This window comes from Rattus norvegicus, chromosome 5 (genome assembly GCF_036323735.1).
Source record: "Rattus norvegicus strain BN/NHsdMcwi chromosome 5, GRCr8, whole genome shotgun sequence".
NCBI classification, from domain to species: domain Eukaryota; kingdom Metazoa; phylum Chordata; class Mammalia; order Rodentia; family Muridae; genus Rattus; species Rattus norvegicus.
Genome location: NC_086023.1, coordinates 165,193,301 through 165,212,516, shown reverse-complemented (window position 1 = coordinate 165,212,516; position 19,216 = coordinate 165,193,301). Strand labels below are relative to the sequence as shown.

Genomic DNA, 19,216 nt, shown 5'->3' with positions numbered 1-19,216 from the left:
TAGGATTTCTAGCATTACAGGTATGTGCCAACATGCCCAGACTTTTTTTTTTTTTCCCCAGAACAGGGGATTGAATCCAGAACCTCATTCCTAAGCAAGCACTCTACCATTAAGATAAATCCCCTGCACAGGGAGTTATTACTGTTTAACAGAAAATCTACCTATCTCTTCTTGGGGGGAAAGGGAAGGACCAGAGTACTACATAAGCACTATTACCAGGACACACTCCCAAGCCGCAAAGTCTCAAAAAGCAAAGTTATTCTGAATAAATTAAGGAAATATGGAGACTTGTTAACAAAACCAAGACAAACCCTTTAACCACACACTACAGATTTAGGCCAGAAAGATTTAACTCACTGGCACCACCTAGTACTGAACAGAAGTGATGCATTTCCTTTGAGACTGCTGAAAAGGGCCAGTTGTCATCTGGAGTGGTAAATATTTATTCACGCTCACCGGGCTTCTAGTATTCTGTACTGTGTACGGAGCTGATGGGTCTCAAATTGTACAAATCGCCAACTGTTGGAGCTCTGGGTGTCATCAATTTGAGGAAAGCGAAGCTGTTATAGAGTTTACAGGAGGCTCAAACTTCAAACCTCCTAGGGGTGGAGTTGGCTAGAACAAGGTAAACTGTTACCGTTTTATTTGCTATGTCTGAACTTGGCCTACTGAGTCCAGAAAACTTCCCTTTAAGCAGACTGTAATTAAAATACATTCTCCATTCCTAGGAAGGTGCAGGAGAGGCCACAGAATCCCTGGACTGTGCCTCCTGTAGCTTTTGCTGAGGTTTCCTCTGGGTGAGGCCAAAGCACACTGCACTCAGGGCACGGCTTGAGGAAAACTGTCACAGAAGCACGAACAGGCAAGGGCAGAAAGCACACCTTCTCGGGGACGGAAGGGAGCAGCGCTCGGCCCAGGACCACCGGAACAAAAATAAACTGCCACGCTCGGGCGCCAGTCTCCTCCTCGCGGACGAACTCCAAGCTCCGGTCTGCAGGTCCCGCCAAGGCCGGGCTCCAGCAGGCCCAGTGGTCACCTGAGGTGGCGGGGAGTCCTACGCCTGCGAAACGCTTCTCGGTCCTCCCTGATGAGAAACAGGACAACCTCCTTCTGCTATGGCGTCCCCGCCGGCCGCCGGCTAACAGATCCCAGAATTTGGAACCAGGAGCCCCGCCTACCTGACGCCCTGGCCGGGCGGACCACATGGAGCGAGCACTTCCGCTGGACTCGCGCACTTCCGGCTTCGTGGGACCAATGAGAGCGCCGCTTCGGTGTTCCCTGCGCTGGCGTCCGGGCCGAGGTTGTCTCCTGGAGGACTAGGGCCGTTTGGCCTTCACGGCCTGGTAAGCACCCAACCCAAGGACCTAGGAGACGCACCTTTGGGACCGTTAGCCCGACGCCCCGTATTTTGTCAAGCAAGGGAGAATGCACAATGGCTGGACCTATAGAGACCTTCGTAACGGTCCCCGGGGCCAGGTCTTCATAGTCAACTCTTGCCCTTTAGTTCTTGGAACCAAAAAGTTGGTAAAATTTCCAGTGACTTTGATGCAGGTCAGTTCACCCTTTGGAGTGGCATGGGGTTTTCCTGTCTAGAGGCTTCTGGAGAGCAGGCGCCCATGAACTTAAAGGGAAGTGAGAGGCAATGTGGGAAAGCCGGCATTGAGACAGACTTTACCTCTTAATCATTTCCAAATTTGGGAAAGAGCATGCGCACACAGCCTTTGAGAACTAGGAAAGTAGCTGCTGAGTGGACTGTACTGAGTTGCCAGGGAACTGAGTGGAGATAGGGCTATGCCAGCTCTTTGGAACCCAGATCGTGAGTCCCAAATATCGGATATTGAATTACACTGTTGGATTCTGGGTTTGCTTTGTTGGGATCATTCCTATTCTCTGGTTTTTCCCATTTGGGATTAGAAAGTCTGAAACTTATTTTGTATTTTACAGGAGCTCATGACTAAAAGACTTGGACTTTGAGACTCAGAACTTTTAAAAGTTGAAATTTTTAAAGACTGAGAATTTGAAAGTTGGCTTATGCTTGATATTACAATGTTAACAGGAGACTTTGGAGACAAGGGATTGAAAGGTTATAGCTTATCGAGATGCCTTTGTGAGGTTAAAGATGGGGTGGGGGTGGGGATGGGGCTAAGAGTTCATAGATTACTTTTAACTGCTAACTGTCATAGCCTAGAGTCATCTGAAAGGAAAACCTTGATTGAAGAATTGTCCAGATCTGTGGCCATGTCTGTGTAAGGCTGTCCTGTAAATTGTTAGAGGAGGGCCCAGCCCACTGGGCGACACTATTCCTGGCAGGTGGTCCTGGGCTGTATTAGTTTGCTGGGTACTGGGCATTGGCACTATAGAGGCAGAGGCAGGATGATATCTGTGAGTTCAGGGCCAGACTGGTCTACAGAGTGAGTTCAAGCCAGGAGGCAGCATTCCTCAGTACTGTCTGCTTCATGTTTCTCCTAGAGCTGGTGCCCCAATTCCGTCAGTGATGGATTGACCTGGAAGTAAAGGGCAAAAGAACTTTTCCTCCCCAATTGCTTTTGGTCAGAGTGTTGTGTCACAGCAGCCGAGGGAGGCTCAGACTCACTTAGGTCAACTTATGTGTTCTACAAAATAATTGGCTGTAGTAATACGGAAGACTGTTGTAACCCACAAAGAGATTCTCCTTATCCAAAAATCTCCACAATGCAAAGAATGGATACATTGATCTTGTTGAATGTAAGGTCTCAACCACTGTTTCCATGTGAAACTTCACTTGGCTGAGATAAGTGATTTCTTTTGACTATGCCCACTTCGGCAGCTTTCGTCCACTCAGATACTAACGTCCCTGGTTTCTAGGAACTGAGGCTTATAGAAAGTCAATATAACAATCTCGACAGTACTGTGTAAATCCTCACTCTTCCTTCAGATGAATTTGTTTGTAATGGAGAGCCTGTGGTAGCAGTTGACCAGCTCACTTCCTCGCTCGGTATGAAACTTTCTTCCATGATGGCTGGTTTTGGCCTGCTTCCTATGTGGCCAAGGTGTGCAGCTGACATTTCATGTAGAAATGGCAGCTAGGAGATCATCTTCTGAGATGCTTGACGGTATGTGGCGGGTGCTGCTGGGGCAGACTCAGTCAGCCCAGGCGTGTAAATGAGGCATGAGACCAGCAGGACCCACAGGCAAGCTTCAGACTGTTGGCTTAGCATCTGACCTTGGGCAGGTCACTTTGGACAGCCAGATGAGCCCCATGCCAGAGAAAAGCACTGCAGGACAGAGCACAGAATCTAATAAGGTAGAGCAGAACTCAGGCAAGAAGGATGCTTTTAAAAACTTATTCCTAAAAGCTTAGACAAACAAGGACCGCATATATAAATGTTTGTTGATGGTGTTTCCCTGCAGTACTCTCTTATTCCCCTTCCCCATGAAAACCTTTCTTCCGAAGATATCCTGTCCTACTTCCATGACTTTGTTTTCTTTGTGGCTCAGAGGCTTTAATTAATGTTGCCTGCATAAGTGGGGGGAGGGGGCAGGTGAGCAAGAGCACCTTTCCAGTGCCTAAAACCAACGTGAAATCTGACTCCCTCTCTAGCAACCATTAACTGCCTATATGGAACACCTGGGGGGGGTGGCCTTATGAGCCCCTCCTCTACACATGATGATGGAATGTTGAGTGGCCCAGTCCTGTGCAAGTCCTATGCAGCTAACTACTGCTGCTGTGGAAGATTTGTGACACAGGGTCTCTCTCTTACATAGTTCCTAGAACTCATTGGGCTAGCCTCTGACTCACAGGAAACCACCTGTCTCCATCTCTGCCTCCTGAGTGTTAGAGTCTCATGTTTCTCAGGTGGGCCGGGAACAGGTTGAACTCCTGATCCTCCTCCTGCTTCCTCCTCTGGAGTATCTGGGATTACCAGCCTGGGTGCCACCACCTGGGCATAGGCAGTGCTGGTGTCTGAGCGCAGGACTCTGCTGTGCTGGGCCAGCACTCCCCACGGGCTGCATCCCAGGAAACCTCTTTCTATCCCATCCAAAGCCTCCTTTCCCCTCTCTAACACTCTGTCTCTGAGAGTTCTGCAGTAAGAGGAGCTGGGGCTCCTTACATAAACCGAGGTCATGCCATGTCTTCGCTTGAGGGGTGTGCAAGCATCTGACCTGGGTGGGGGCTTGGGAAGTGTTTTTACTCACCCGTGGATACCAGGCTACCCACTGACAGCAGCACGGATAAGTAGTAAAGTTCAGGGGTGGTTTTCTCCTGTATGAGAAGCAAAGAGCATCATCAGGAAGAAATACCTTTGTCATTTAGCCAGTGGGGTTTGGTTTGGTTTGGGTTTGGTTTCTGTTGTTTCAACCAGGGTCTCACTGTGCTGCTCCGGCTGTCCTGGAACTCACTATGTAGACCAGGCTGGATTCAGTCTCATACAGAGATCCACCTGCTTCTGCCTACCAAGTGCCGAAATTAAAGGGTGTGCTATGCTCAGCTTTGTTTGGGTTTTGATACAGTGTTTCTGTGTAGCCCAGGCTCACCCAAACCTTGCAGTCCTGCTCCCTCTGCTTCTCAAGTTCTACAGTCACAGGCACATAGGCTACAATACTCTTGTAACATTTGTTGTCTTTTAATGTTTATTAAAATGGGTTTAGGGCCAGTGAGATGGCTTAGTGGATAAAGGTGCTTACCACCAAACCTGATGACCTGAGTTCAATACTGCCTGGGAGAAGGAGGGCATCTGCTCCATAGACTTGTCCTCTGACCTCTACAAGCTTGCATGGCATGTGTTTCCAAATATACATCACACACACACACACACACACACACACACACACACGCTATACTTTAATAAAAAAAATTTTTAAATGTAATGGTAGCTAGATGGTGGTGCATGTCATTTAATCCCTGCTCTTGAGAAGCAGAGATAGGTGTAACTCTGAGTTCAAGGCTAGCCTGGTCTACAGAATGAGTTCCAGGACAGTCAGGGCTACACAGAGAAACTCTGTCTCAACCCCCTCCCACCCAAAAAAAGAAAAGTAACGGTTCTGCGTTCAGAGTGAGATGCCAAAACTGCCACCAGTCAGACGGCTCACTGGGTAACACTGTTTGCTCCTGAGATGATAACCTGAATTTGATCCTCAGAGCCCACATAAAAGGGGAGAGGAGAGACCCAGCACCCTCAAGTTGTTCCCTGGCCCCCATTCAGATACTGTGGCATGCATGCAATGACATGTAGACAAATTAATGGACAAGAAGAAAAAAGCATACGCAGTCTGGTGCCAGAAGTGTTAACAGCCCAGAGCAGACTCCTTCACCAAAGGATGCCACACCAAATACGGCCAGCGTTGTCCTCAGAGTCAGAGGGGCCAGCTCCGCCTGAGTGAGCAGCACAAAGAGCCCTGCGAAGAGATGCACCGTGGCTGTCAGGCTCTACTGCCTCACATGAGCTCCTTTTTGCTGTTTTGCTTTCCTGTCTTGGAACAGGTTCTTACTATGTAGCCCAGGCTAGCCTCAGGCTCAGTGTTCTTGCCTCCCTTTCTTGATCGCTGGGACTACAGGTGTGCGTTACTGTGCCTGGCCTCAGAAGCATCATCTCTCAACACGAATTATTTTTATATTCATTAAGGAGAGAGAGAGAGATCACTTGGCAGGTAAGGGCAGGTGATCTCTGAGTTCCAGGCCACCCTTGTCTGCAGAGTGAGTCCAGGATGGCCAGAGTTACACAGGTCTAGAAAAACCAAGAGAAAGAGAGAGAAAAGGAGGAGAGGAGAGATGGGGGCTAGGGGGTCAAAAATGAGAGCTGGGGGTGGGGTGGGGGCACAAGCAGCATGGCCAGTGTACGTGGCAGGACGTCAGAACACTACTGTGTGGATCCATTCTCCTCCTGCCTTTCACTTGGGCGCCTGGAGTGGAACTCTGGTTGCCAGCCTTGTCCCCCGCAAGCCCCTTTCCCTGCTGAGCCAGCTTGCTGGCCCTACACGGCATATTGAACGAGTCACGAAATCTGGAGCTTTATAACTAAATAGAATGTTACAATTCAGGCATGGTGGCCCGAGCATGTGATTCCAGCATTGAGGGCCAAGAGGCAGGACGATTGCCATGACTCTGAGGATAGTTGGGATGCACAGCAGTAAGTTCAAGACCGTCCAGGGCTGGAGAGTGAAGCCTGATCTCAAAAAACCAGCACCCTAGGCAGGCAGTGTGGGACATGCCTTTAATTCCAGCTCTCTGGAGGCACTTGTCTGGAGTTCAAGGCTAGCCTGGTCTACAGTACAGGACAGCCAGAGCTACACAGAAAAACCCTGTCTCCAAAAACAAAAAACTCAGACACCCCAACCGCACCACAAATATTAGGGGAAGAAAGGAGAAAAATAAATTTATTTGACTAGATTTGGCCTCAGGTTTCACATTCTGATTATAGGATTAATAAGGGTTGCCCAGGAAGTTTTTAAGATTCTCTTCGTTTAAGTTGTTTTTCTTTTCTTTTTTAATGATGCTGACGGTCAAACCCAGACATCATATATACTAGGTAAGCATTCTACCATGGAGCTAGGACCCAGCCCACCGTCAGGGTTAACTGCTATACACTTACTTACCAAGTGAGAGCAGGGTGAAGACCATGTTACCAACCAGGTTGGCCAGGAGAGGCTGACTGCAGTACCGGGAGGATCTGGGCCTGAAAAGCAAACCACAGACTGATGGCCTTCATTCACCACTCACCACAGTATTCCCTCGTGCTCCTGGCAGCCTAATAATTAGCACTGTGAGTCAAAACGGAGGAATAATGCTTATTTTGTAATCCTAATTTGATGGTTTTGGTGAGAAAAACTTTGTAGAAGTTCTGACAGTTGGGAGTAAAGAACCGCCCTATACCGCGCACAGACCTGCGCTATGCGTTTAGCACCAGCTCGGGCCTTCTCTTTTTGTTTGTTTGTTTGGAGCTGGGGACTGAACCCAGGACCTTGCGCTTGCTAGGCAAGCGCTTTACCACTGAGCTAAATCCCCAACCCCGGGCCTTTTCTTTTTATCCCCACATCAATGGCTTCTCAGCTTTCAGATTTATGTAGAACTTCCACATTTTTAAGATTGAGACTCGCTTCGCTCACTCAGTGGCAGTTGTCTCTAGCTTGCAGACTGAGCACCCGCCCTGAATCTGAAGTGGCATATCCGCTGAGAATGCAGTCGATTGAGTGTGCCTGCCCTGCCCTCGGCCCAGCAGACAGTAGGTCACATTAGGCCCTAGGGACTGGACTCTAGGGAATCCACCAACTGAGTCATTGGTGGTGCCCTCACTGTCTCCCCTCTAACACTGGAAGTAAATCTCTGTTAAAACGTAAATTCTCCGTTCCCTGCAACCTTTACCAAACTAAGATTTCCAAGTATGCGAAGAGGCGGGGCACACTGCGGTCAATAACAGGAGCAGAAACAATGGGGCAGGCGGCAGTTAGGCGGGTAACTCGGACCTCAGAGAGCATGCGCACCACACCCACAGGTAAGGCCCGCAGGGCTAAGACTTACCGAAGCAGCACGAAGAGCTGGAGGGTCAGGGTGCCCATCCCAAACAGGAACACTGCCACCTGGCTGCAGGGGCACAGGGAGGCACACCTTTAGGACTTCAAGGAAGCAAGTTTGAATTCCGTTTTAAACTAAGCAAAGGTGGATTGCTAGCTCGCTGCTTTCCAGGGAACCGGCTCCTGTCTGTACCTCAGTAAGAAGCTAGTAGCTGCCGTTATTCAGCTCCAGCCTTGTACCGGGTGCCGCGGATCGCAGTCGCGAGGCGATCCGCAGAACCTTTGCCAGGATTCGGTCAATGTTACAAAACAACCGAAACAACGCACAAATTACAGTGGGAAGTGTTAACTCAAAGTAAGAATAAAGAGAAAAAACAAAACTACGAAAGTTAATATTTACAGTTAGATAAATATGAATTTCCTTCATACATTCTCTTATTTAATAGTCAAAGCTCTCTAAGGTAAGGACTATATCCTTGACACCAGAAAGAAACTCCGTGTATAGACCAGGCTAGCGTCAAACTCACAAAGATCTCCCTGCCTTTCTGAGTACTGCGATCAAAGATATGCAGTACACAGGTACACACGCATGCGCTCGTGCACACACACACACACACACACACATATTTTTTTTTTAAAGATTAAGTCTTACTATGTTCCTCAGGTTGTTGTTGAACTCCTGGGCTAACGCAGTCTTTCTGCCTCAGGTTGCCAAACACTAGTACTAGAGGCACATGTCACCAGGCCTGGGGTCCCCATGTTAAAACTGCAGAAGCCAAGGCTCAGAAAATTTTGAGTTGTTCAAGGACAGACAGGAGCAGTAAATTCTTCTCGGTGATGGGGTTAGGGATTTAGCTCAGCGGTAGAGCGCTTGCCTAGCAAGCGCAAGGCCCTGGGTTCGGTCCCCGGCTCCGAAAAAAAGAAAAAAAAAATTTCTTCTCGGTGCTGTCTCAGTGGCCTATAAGTAAAGCTTCACCATAAAATACTAGTCCACCCTCTGGGTGTTACTCACCCCAGTTGTTTTATTCATAGGCCTTAGGGCTGAATGACTGTAGGATGTTCATAGAAAACAATTACTGCACTTTCAGATGAGGCGCTAAAAGGATGCACACCTTCAAAGGCCACACGACTTAAAACACTTGACGCACCATCAGAACAAGATACAGAAAGCTACCCATTCAAAAGGAACAGAGGCGGTTGTGAGAGGTGGTCCGACCTGATGTGACATTTGACAGTGGGCCAGTGTGGTTTGAGACAGGGCATCTGGAGATGAGAAAGAACAGCCCAGCAGTGTCCCAGCGCTCTTCAGACAGTTGTAACCACGGGTTAATGTTTGCATCACCGTGTCTTTTCATCTCAAAAGATGGGTGATTTAGAAGTAAATTTCAGTTAAACTTGAAGACTGCCCCAGGAAGCCGTGAACTTTTTGACATAACGCGCTGGGGAGGGACACTTACAGCCTGAGCCGGTGCGACCTCGGCAGCCAGCAGTGCAGGTGATAGGCTGTGTGAACCAAACAAAAGTGAATCATGGCGACACGGGTCCCCCGTAGCAGTGGCGTTCAGAACGGTTGTGAGATTCCACACCCATCCGTCACCTCCATGTTGGGGCAGGCCACGATGTAAGAGCTCACTGTCACTTAATTCTGTGGCTTGGAGGGTTGAGAGCCCAGCCGAGATGGCTGGATATCTGAGACAGTGTGACAAAGGACAAAGACTGCCTTCTGTCCGCTGAGAGATCAGCTTCCACCAGCCTCCTCATTCCCCAGGGATGGAAGGGAACCCAAGCTCCCCAGCACATGGGGTGGGGCCAGGAGCACTTTGTTCTCTCTCTGCTTCCAGTCCCCAGGCAGTCGCTGGTCTCCCTCCACACCTTATCTCCTTCTACTCTGCTCTCCCTTAGGGGACAGCATCTAGCACCTGACTTGGGTGTGTCTAGGACTGGCATGAGGGACCTTCCAACAAGTCCTGGAGAGCTTGCTCGGAAGTTGGCAGGTGCCCTAGTCTCCCTATAGACTACAGTCCTGTGGAGATCCTGCCTCTTTTATAGCCCGGGTTGGCCTTGAACTCACAACTCTTCTCTTTCTCCAGCTGTGCAACAGGTACTTTGTATGGGCAGTGGATAGAGGTAAGGCTGGAGGGGACAGGGTTAGCAAACCATAGCTTTGTAATGAAAAAGGAGAAATGGGACCTCGAATCCCTTACTGTTTAACAACTCCTTTTCTTTTAGGGTATCTGACCGATGGCTGCATGAGAGGCAAGCACTCCCACTGAGCGCTAGCTGCAACTCCTAATGCAACTAACAGCAACTAACAAAACACTGAACGTTGGTGACTGGTCTCAGTTCCCGTCCAGCATTTAGCAGCTTTGCTGTGTCTTTTGTCTTTCATTTTTATTGGTCAGTTGGCGCGCGCGCGCACGTGTGCGCGTGCATGTGCGTGAAGGTGCACGTGTGTGTATGTGTGGATGTGTGAGCATGTGGAAGCCAGTGATCAATATCTGATGTCATCCTCATTAGCTGTCCTCCTTACCTTTTGAAATGGGGTCTCACACAGAACTCAGAGCTTGCTGATTGAGCTAGAACAGCTAGCTCTGCTTCTCCAGAGCTCAGATATAGTAGGTGTGTGTTCCCAGCTCGATATGTGTGCATGCACAAGAGCGGGGGTGGGGAGTGTATGTGCGTGCAAGTAGAAAACTGAGATTAGTGACAGGTGTCTTCCTCAACCCCTCCCACCTCATTCTAAGACAGGGTCTCTCAGTGAACCTGGGGATTGTGGTTTTGGAGAGACTGGCTAGCCAGAGATCCCTTGATAGCCTCCTGCCTCTCTCTGCCTGCCCGGCTCGTTTATGCGGGTTCTGGAAATGAAATTCAGTCCTCATGATTGCGAGATTGACAAGCACTTTTGTTTGAGCCCAGCCCCTGTCATTTTGGGAGGTTTAGGGAGATTTTCTGAGATGAGACCTTGGTTGCTTGTCCAGGCTCCTCTTAGGTCCCTGCCTCACAGGCAGCTAGAACGCCCAGACTGTTTGGTTTGAGGGCCTCAGGCATGCTCAGAGCCATTCCCACTGCCTGCCATAGTTTCTTCTCTTGTTTCTTCCAGAGCCATCTGAATTACTGTTTGCTTGTTTTGCTGTGCAGGGGATCGAACACCTCATATGTGTTAGGCAAGCATCCCGTCACTGACTGCGTCCCCAGCTCTGTGAACTGCTTTATTAAAATTCCATCACAAACCCCGAGTGACATCTATCAGTAAATACTCACTTCTGCCTGAGACTGAGAACAGCCCGCGGGGCTGCTGGGCTACATCAAGTGTGTCTGCTCTCTCCTGGGCTTGCTGTGCGAAGGGCTACCTCCGACGGCCAGTCACATATCGAGAGGCGGGCGAGGCGGGCGTGTCGTCTTCTCAGCTGGGGTACCAGCGGTCACCCAGAGCAGTCTAGGGTTGAGGCAGCAGCAGAAGACGGGGACACCTCTGCTACAGTTTAGGTTTTGTCTGAGTGTTTCCTTAGAGACCATGTGCTGAAAGCGTGGTGTCTAGTGAGGCTGTGGTGAGGTGACGGGCAGGTCCTTAAAGGAGAGGTGCCCAGTGGGAAGCCAAGAGGTCATGGGAGTGAATTAGTTTTCAGGCAAGCATTTTTTTGGTTTTGGGGGGTTTTTGTTTGTTTGTTTTTGTTTTTGTTTTACGAGGTAGGGTTTCTCTGTGTAGCTGTTCCTGGCTGTCCTGGAACTCACTCTGTAGTCCAGGCTGGCCTTGAACTCAATGAGATCCACCTGTCTCTGCCTCCCAAGTGCTGGGATTAAAGGTGCACATCTTGTTTTAATGTTAGGCAACATCATAAGCCTGGCCCTTTCTTACCAGGACTGGGTCACTTTCTCTTTCTCCACCATGTTATGGTGTAGCCACTTTCTTAGGCCAATGGAATCTCTTTTCTTGAAAATGTACCCAGCCTTAGCCACTCATGGTGGCATACGTGTAATCCCAGCACTTGGAATGGGAAGGCAAGAAGATCGGGAGTTCAAAGTTAGCCTAGGCTATGTAGCCAGTTTGAGGCCAACCTGAGCCAAGAGACCTCGTCTCTGTTTCTTCCTGTGTCCCTCTCCCAAGTTCTGGAATTAGATATATGCTATCCACTAGCATGTTTTTGTTTGTTTTCAAGACAGGGTTTCTCTGAGTGGCCCTGCCTATCCTGGAACCCCTTCTGTAAACCAGGCTGGCCTCAAACTCAGAAATCCACCTGTCTCTGCCTCCCCAAGTGCTGGGATTAAAGGCGTGGGTCAGCACTGCCTGGCTTTCATATGTTATTATGTTAGTATAGCAACAGAAAACACCTCTATGATAGACTCGAAGTACTAGACTCAAAACTAACACGGTATCTTTTCTGTCCTATTCTGGGCAAATCAAATCATAGGAAGAGAAAGGTGTATCCCTTTCTGGGAGGAACCACATACTTGAGAAAGCGAAGGGCAGAGCGTGAAGCCCGTTCTGCAGTTCATCTCAATCAGTGAAGCCAAGTGTTTGTCCACCTGTCTGCAGGGAGAGCCTGGTGACATCAAGAGATCTGTAAATGAACTGCGTCCTTTCTCCTTTGTAGACAACAACATCGGCATCAGAGGACTCCATTTAGATCAGCAACTGCAACTTCTCCCCATGGACTCATCCAAGAAGACAGAGGTGGTTCTCCTGGCCTGTGGTTCTTTTAACCCAATCACCAACATGCACCTCAGGCTGTTTGAGCTGGCCAAGGACTATCTGAACGCTACAGGTAGGCGCAACGCCCAGCTAATTTAAAGTCCGTGTCCGTGTGAATACCTGATCCTGTTGTCCTGTTTCCAGGTACAGGGATTTACCAAAAACGGTTAATGTGGTCAGTGAGGTGGCTCAGCGGATAAGGGTGCTTGCTGCCAAGTACGTAACAGGAAGGCGCGAATAAAGCCGGGTGAGGGTGTGTGCATCCCAGCATGTGGAAGTCTGAGGCAGGTGGATCTCTATGAGTTTCAGACCAGCCTAGTCTATATAGCAAGCTCTAGGACAGCTATGACTGCTCAGTGAGACCTTGTATCAGGAAAGTAAATAAATAAATGGGAGGAGGAGGAGGAGGAAGAGGAGGAGGAGGTGGAAGAGGAAGAAGAGGAGGAGAGGTGGAGGAGGAGGAGGAGAAAGAGGAAGAGGAAGAAGAGGAGGAGAGGTGGAGGAGGAGAAAGAGGAGGAGGAGGAGAAAGAGGAAGAGGAAGAAGAGGAGGAGGAGGAGGAAGAGGAGGAGGAGGAGGAAGGGGGTGAAGCACATACGAGGGAGCAGGGCTGGGCAGAGGCTCAGGCAGTAAAACTCACTTGATGTTGCCAAGCACCTAGAGGCGGCGAACCGGATTCCTGCTGCTGCCCTAGGCGGACAATACAGCCCGACTCAGGCTTTCCCCAGGGACAGCAACACCCACCACCATTTTAAGTGTAAGCCGTGGAGGGAACTTGGCGTTAATGTGTAAGGGACAGAGGGCTTTAGTCGGGGAAGATGAAGTTCTGAGGATGGCAGGGCTGAAGGTTGTGTGGCAGCCTGCATGAGCTCCACACTACAGAACTTAGAAGAGTTCAAGTGATAACTTTTGTAATACGTTGTTACAGTTTCTTTTCTAATTTAAACATGTTTACTTATTTACTTGTAAGCCATGGTATTCTTTTTTTTTTTTTTTTTTTGGTTCTTTTTTTCGGAGCTGGGGACCGAACCCAGGGCCTTGGCGCTTCCTAGGTAAGCGCTCTACCACTGAGCTAAATCCCCAGCCCCAAGCCATGGTATTCTTGAGGAGGACAGAGGACAATTTGGAGATATCCGTTCTCCTCTCACCATGTGTGTCCCGGGGGTTGAGCTTGGGTCATCAGGCTTGATGGCACTCTCCTTTACCCATCATGCCCTCTTGGCTAACCATTCGTCACAGTTTCAGTTGCCTATTAAAGGGGGCGGGGCATTGTAACCGTAAAATCATATTGCTATTTCCTACCCATAAAATCCGATTTGTTACCGCTAATATCAAACATCGCGCTTTGTCCAGGAGAATACAAAGTTATCAAAGGCATCATCTCACCAGTCGGTGATGCATACAAGAAGAAAGGACTCATCCCAGCCCACCACCGAATCATCATGGCGGAACTTGCCACCAAGAATTCACACTGGGTGGAAGTAGACACATGGGAAAGCCTTCAGAAGGAATGGGTGGAGACCGTGAAGGTGCTCAGGTAACTGGTGCAGTCTGACTGTGCAGGACTATGAGGTTGTCACCAAGGGTCTGAGTCACTGTTCTCTTGTTGTGAAGAGACACCACGACCAAGGCAACACTTACAAAAAAGGCGTTTAACCGGGCGGCTGGCTTACAGTTTCAGAGGTTTAGCCATCCTGGCAGGGAACATGGCAGCACACCTCCTGTTGGAGCAGTAGCTCAGAGCTACATCCTGGTCAGCAGGGCAAGAGAGACCCAGGGCTTGGCACGGCCTTTGAAACCTCAAAGCCTGCCCCCCAGTGACACACTTGTTCCTACAAGGCCACTCCTCCTTATCCTTCTAATCCTTTCAAATAGGGCCTCTCCCTAATGCCTAAGCATTCAAATATCTGAGCCTGTGGGGCCATTGTTATTCACACCACCACACCAAGGCCTTCAAGCATACAACAGCAGGGCCCCTGAGCCCTGATGTGTCGGGGCCCCACCCCACCCCCACCGGCTGGGGACCGAAACCGGCTGGGGACCAAAACAACCGCTAGCGCTCTACCACTGAGCCAAATCCCCAACCCCAAGCCCTTGTGTCTTTGAGCATGGGGTGAGATGTTGACATGTCTGTTCCTCAGATCTATCTATCCATCCCTGTCAGAGATTAGGGGAAGCTGGGCTGACTTTTCTGCCTGGAGGGGAAAAGACAGAGCTGTTGGAGGATTTTGCAGTCACCAGCATTCCTAGGTGTGGAAGAGGGAAGGAGTTGCTTAAAGAGGGTGGTACCCCAACAGACAGCAATCATTTAAAAGGGCCAGGTCCCACAGCCCAGAGATACTCCAGGAAGCCATCTCTGGGGCAGGCTTCAGAAGCAATCTGAGATGTGCTGTGACAGTTGTCAGTCTGTGACACCAGGCTCTTCTGTCTTCTGTGCCCTTAGTCATTCACTCTGTTATATTAAGTCAGATGACGTGAAAACTCCTGCCAGCCACCCCCCCAGACTTAATACTGTCTGAGCGTTCTTTGTTCTTGGGATTTGCTCAGGGAAGTGCGCTGGCTGTTCTGAAAAGGCCGCTCTGCCCCACACCCCTCAGAGCCATGCGCTCCCTCGCTTTCTCTCTCTCTCTCTCTCTCTCTCTCTCTCTCTCTCTCTCTCTCTCTCTGCTTCTCTTTAAAAGAAAAAAAACTTTATTTTTTAAAGATTTGCTTATTTTATGCTATGTGGGTACACTGTAGCTGTCCTCAGACACACCAGAAGGGGGCATCGGATCCTATTACAGATGGCTGTGTGCTTCTAACCATTAAAGTTCCTCTCCAGGTTTTAAAGGGAAACTGCTCCTTCCCTCTAAGGCCCCAGCATGTGTAGATCTCCGCATATTTATTGTTTCTGTCTAAGGCTCTAACACACACACACACACACACACACACACACCACACACACCCCACACCACACACACACATACACACACACACACACACACACACACCACACATACACACACCACACACACACACCACATACACACATGCATACACCACACACACACCACACACATGCACACACCACACACATGCACATACCACACACACATGCACACACCACACACACACACCACACACACACAAATACACCACACACATACCACACCACACACACCACACACATGCACACACCACACCACACACATACCGCACACACACACACCACACACACACAAATACACACTACACACACACACCACACACACACAAATACACCACACCACACACACACAAACATAACACACACACACATACACACACACACACACACACACACACACACACACACACACACGCTCCCTCCCTCATGAACCACGTCTTCTGAGGGACTCATGTGTCTTTTATTCTGGACCCACCGCTGTTGCTGTGTTGGCTGTTTCTGTTTTTAATAATTATCTTATCATACTCAATAAGGAGGAATGTCAGGCAGAGCTCGCCTGGAGTCCAGCCCAACCTTGTGTGTGCTTCCAGGAGCGCACAGGAGGCTACCCAGACCTCTGTGCTCAGACTTGAGACCAATCCTGTGAGGGGAGTACTGTGCGACCATCTCCTTATAATCTGGAGGGAGAAATGGACTACTTTGTGAAAAACCTGTATCTGATGTCTGTTCTTAGGATTCTTGGGGGTCAGAGTAGGACCCCCTCTGGGCACTTTGATTGAGTGCAGTATGTTAGAAACCCAAGGCATTGGAGTGGCCCTTGCACAGCCAGAAGAGGACCTGACCTGCTCCCTCTGCCCTCTGTGGCTGTTGGCATCTGCAGACACCACTGGAGCTTGAGCCGTGGGCTATGATGGCTGCTGCAGAGAGACTGGCTTCCGTCTCCCAGGACTGCCAGAGAGTTTTACCCACAGACTCTCAGCCACACTGGAAGTTGACATAAGTGTGTAGGGTAGGATGGGGCGTTGATCTAGAAGATGGCAGCTACCTGTGACATATAAGGACTCCCTCTTCAGGGTCGACAGGAAAAGCAGTCTCCCTGCTGCTGGTAAAAAATTCTCCCATGGGAGGCCATGATCTCGTTTCAGCCCCACTCTTCCCTCGGTCCTGATGGTGCCCTTATCCCCACTCACTCTTCCCTCAGTCCTGATGGTGCCCTTATCCCCACTCACTCTTCCCTCAGTCCTGATGGTGCCCTTATCCCCAGCACATTCAGTTTGGCTGTTGAGGGGGGAGGGATTAAGGGTTAGAGGGGCCAACCACTGGGTCTCGAGGTATGGTCCACATTGCTCCGGTGGCTTGCACTGATGTACAGCAGTGAGCCTTTGCTGCCAGCCCCGTTCCTGCAGGGCTGCTCTCCCTGAAGGCCCCAGACCCTTGTCCCTTCAGTCCTTCTCCTTGACATGTGCTTCCGCATTGCAAGATCAGGCCATGGTCTTTAGTGGTCAAGGGTGTAGGCTCTGGACCCAACCGACCGTCGGATAAAAATCCCGGCTCTGTTGTACTGTGGGCAGTTTAATCAGCTCCTCTCTCAGTGGGCTGACAAACACTATGACAGACACTGACAGTGGCACCCGGTCACTCTGTTGGGTGTGGGACACTTCCAGTGTCAGGACTCTGCTGGTGGTGGACCCAAGGCCTCAAGTCTCATCTACCCCCATGTCAAGGGCAGTGCTTCTCCCAAGAGAAGCTGAGAAGAGTGCATAAAACGGTTAAGGGAGTAAGTAGTTATGCTAGCTCCTACTGTTGCAACACACACACACACACACACACACACACACACACACACACCACACACACCACACGCACACACACACCACACACACCACACACACACACCACACACACACACACCACACACACCACACACACACACCACACACACCACACGCACACACACACCACACACACACACACCACACACACCACACACACACACACCACACACACATACCACACATGCATTCACACACACACCACACACACACACACATACACAACACACACACACACAAACATACAAACACACACACATACACACACACACTACTTCAGAGGGCACTCTGACATTAAAGAATGTTCTTTTGGGTTGTCATTTTGTAGACACCATCAGGAGAAGCTGGCAACTGGCAGCCGCAGTCACCCGCAAAGCTCACCTGTGCTGGAAAGGCCTGGGCGGAAGAGGAAGTGGGCTGATCAAAAGCAAGATTCTAGCCCACAGAAGCCCCAAGAACCCAAACCAACAGGTTTGTGATGTTCTACCAAGACTCCAAAAATTCCTCAGATTCCACAGTAGAGACACCATTGGAGTTTTTATTTCTTATTCCATATCTGCTGGGTCCCTGATGATGTTAGGAGGGAGGGAGGGAGGCAGGCAGGCTCTGGAGTAAAAAACACCAAATCTACTTCCCTTGCACACACACAGTCACTTTAATACGGGTGATCACTGAGAAAAGAAACCCTTACATTGTGTTTGACTCTTCCTCCGAGGTGTGCCCAGGGTGAAATTGCTGTGTGGCGCAGACTTGCTGGAGTCCTTCAGCGTCCCCAACTTGTGGAAGATGGAGGACATCACGCAAATCGTGGCCAACTTTGGGCTCATCTGTGTCACTCGGGCTGGCAGTGACGCTCAGAAATTCATCTACGAGTCCGACGTGCTGTGGCGACACCAGAGCAACATCCACCTGGTGACCGAGTGGATCACCAATGACATCTCATCCACCAAGATCCGCCGAGCGCTCAGGAGGGGCCAGAGCATCCGCTACTTGGTGCCGGACCTCGTCCAAGAGTACATTGAGGAGCATGATCTGTACAACTCTGAGAGCGAAGACCGGAATGCCGGGGTCACCCTGGCACCTCTACAGAGGAACACCTCGGAGGCCAAACACAACCATTCCACCCGATGACACCCCGCAACGTCCGATGATCCTCTCCAGGCCCAAAACAATTGGTGTTAGTAACTCAGGGAAGGACTTGCCATCCTGTTTTATAAACTGAAATTTAAAGGTTTGATTAAAAAAACCAACAGGGAATTAAGATCAGTTACTGAGATGAATGTTCTAAATAAGACCATATAAGAAAGAATGTAATACACCTTTAAAATAACAGCTCATTCACTAAAATGAGATGTCAATGATGCCCTCTCTAAATACATTTTTTCAAGAAAGGACCCTGTGCTGTGCTCTACCACACAAGAGGCCGGAGACATAGTTCCGAGGTTAAGAGCACAGACTGCCCTTCCAGAGCATTCAGATTCAGCTCCCAGCACCTGCAAGGCAGCTCACAACTGTCTGTAACTCCAGTCCCAGGGGATCCGATGCCCTCTCTGTCCCCTATGGGCTGTAGGCCACAAATGGTGCATAGACAGACATACAGGCAAAAGATACATACATACACACACTCACAGATACACGCACAGATACACACAGACACAAAAACACACACGCACAGATACGCATACATACACATACATACACACACACATACACACATACATACATACACACATACACGTATTCACACACACACACACACACACACACACACACACACACACACACACACACACAAAGAAGAACCTCACTTTAACCAGACTCAGTGATGGCCACCTACAGCCCCAGCTGCACCAGGAGTTGACGTAGGAGAATCACTTTGAACCCAGGAGTCTGAGATGACTCTAGACAACATGGACCCTTTCTGAAAACAAAAACAAAACAGAATCCTAGCTCTAGTTATGAAGAGAGCTGTCCATGGCTGGCGCCGGCCATCTTTATCCAGAGTAGAAGGAAGGAATTCTTTACGACGTGACCTTGGCTGGGCATGCAGCTCGGTCGGTAGAGCATTGGCCCGCAGGCCCGAGGCCCTGGGTTAGATCCCCAGAGCCACATCGACTGGGCACGGCAGTGCACACCTGTGATCCTGGCACTCGGGAGATTGAAGCAGAAGGATCAAAAGCTCGAGGTCATCCTTGACAACCAGCAAGTTTGAGGCCGTCAAGAGATGCCAAAGACCCCTTCTCTAAATTAAACAAATAAATAAATGACTCTGTAAAATGCA

The 19,216-nt window shown here is 49.6% G+C and overlaps 2 protein-coding genes and 1 pseudogene across 9 annotated transcripts in view; 2 read left to right on the top strand and 1 right to left on the bottom strand.

Annotated features, from left to right (window-relative positions):
* The window catches only part of Lzic (leucine zipper and CTNNBIP1 domain containing), a 13,211-nt gene extending 12,053 nt beyond the window's left edge, over positions 1-1,158 (bottom strand). Inside the window, exon 1 of one of the 3 annotated variants that reach the window (NM_001013241.2) lies at positions 882-1,158. The gene's annotated coding sequence lies outside the window, so the exon portion shown is untranslated. The other 2 variants (XM_039110493.2, XM_006239434.4) reach the window with 2 other exon arrangements.
* Positions 281-1,448, top strand: LOC134479087 (uncharacterized; annotated as a pseudogene).
* On the top strand, positions 1,304-19,216 carry Nmnat1 (nicotinamide nucleotide adenylyltransferase 1). 6 transcript variants are annotated; one of them, NM_001037556.2, is made up of 5 exons: positions 1,304-1,343; positions 12,081-12,251; positions 13,531-13,714; positions 17,264-17,406; positions 17,651-19,216. In NM_001037556.2, exons 2-5 carry the CDS (start codon positions 12,137-12,139, stop codon positions 18,064-18,066), a joined length of 858 nt encoding a protein of 285 aa, NP_001032645.2. In that variant the 5' UTR covers positions 1,304-1,343; positions 12,081-12,136; the 3' UTR covers positions 18,067-19,216. The 6 variants fall into 6 exon arrangements, with proteins under 6 accessions (NP_001032645.2, XP_038965628.1, XP_038965632.1 ...); XM_039109700.2 differs by lacking the exon at positions 1,304-1,343 and adding an exon at positions 1,644-1,816; XM_039109704.2 differs by lacking the exon at positions 1,304-1,343 and adding an exon at positions 2,956-3,092 and having other exon boundaries at positions 17,661-19,216.

What these genes read in the sequence shown, in the direction of transcription:
- Nmnat1 (XM_006239429.5), top strand. Translation starts at nt 3,056, where the DNA reads ATGGCAGCTAGGAGATCATCTTCTGAGATGCTTGACG. An exon ending in GGACTATCTGAACGCTACAG is followed by an intron (nt 12,252 to 13,530) that starts GTAGGCGCAACG and finishes CGCTTTGTCCAG; the next exon opens with GAGAATACAAAGTTATCAAA. An exon ending in GAGACCGTGAAGGTGCTCAG is followed by an intron (nt 13,715 to 17,263) that starts GTAACTGGTGCA and finishes GTCATTTTGTAG; the next exon opens with ACACCATCAGGAGAAGCTGG.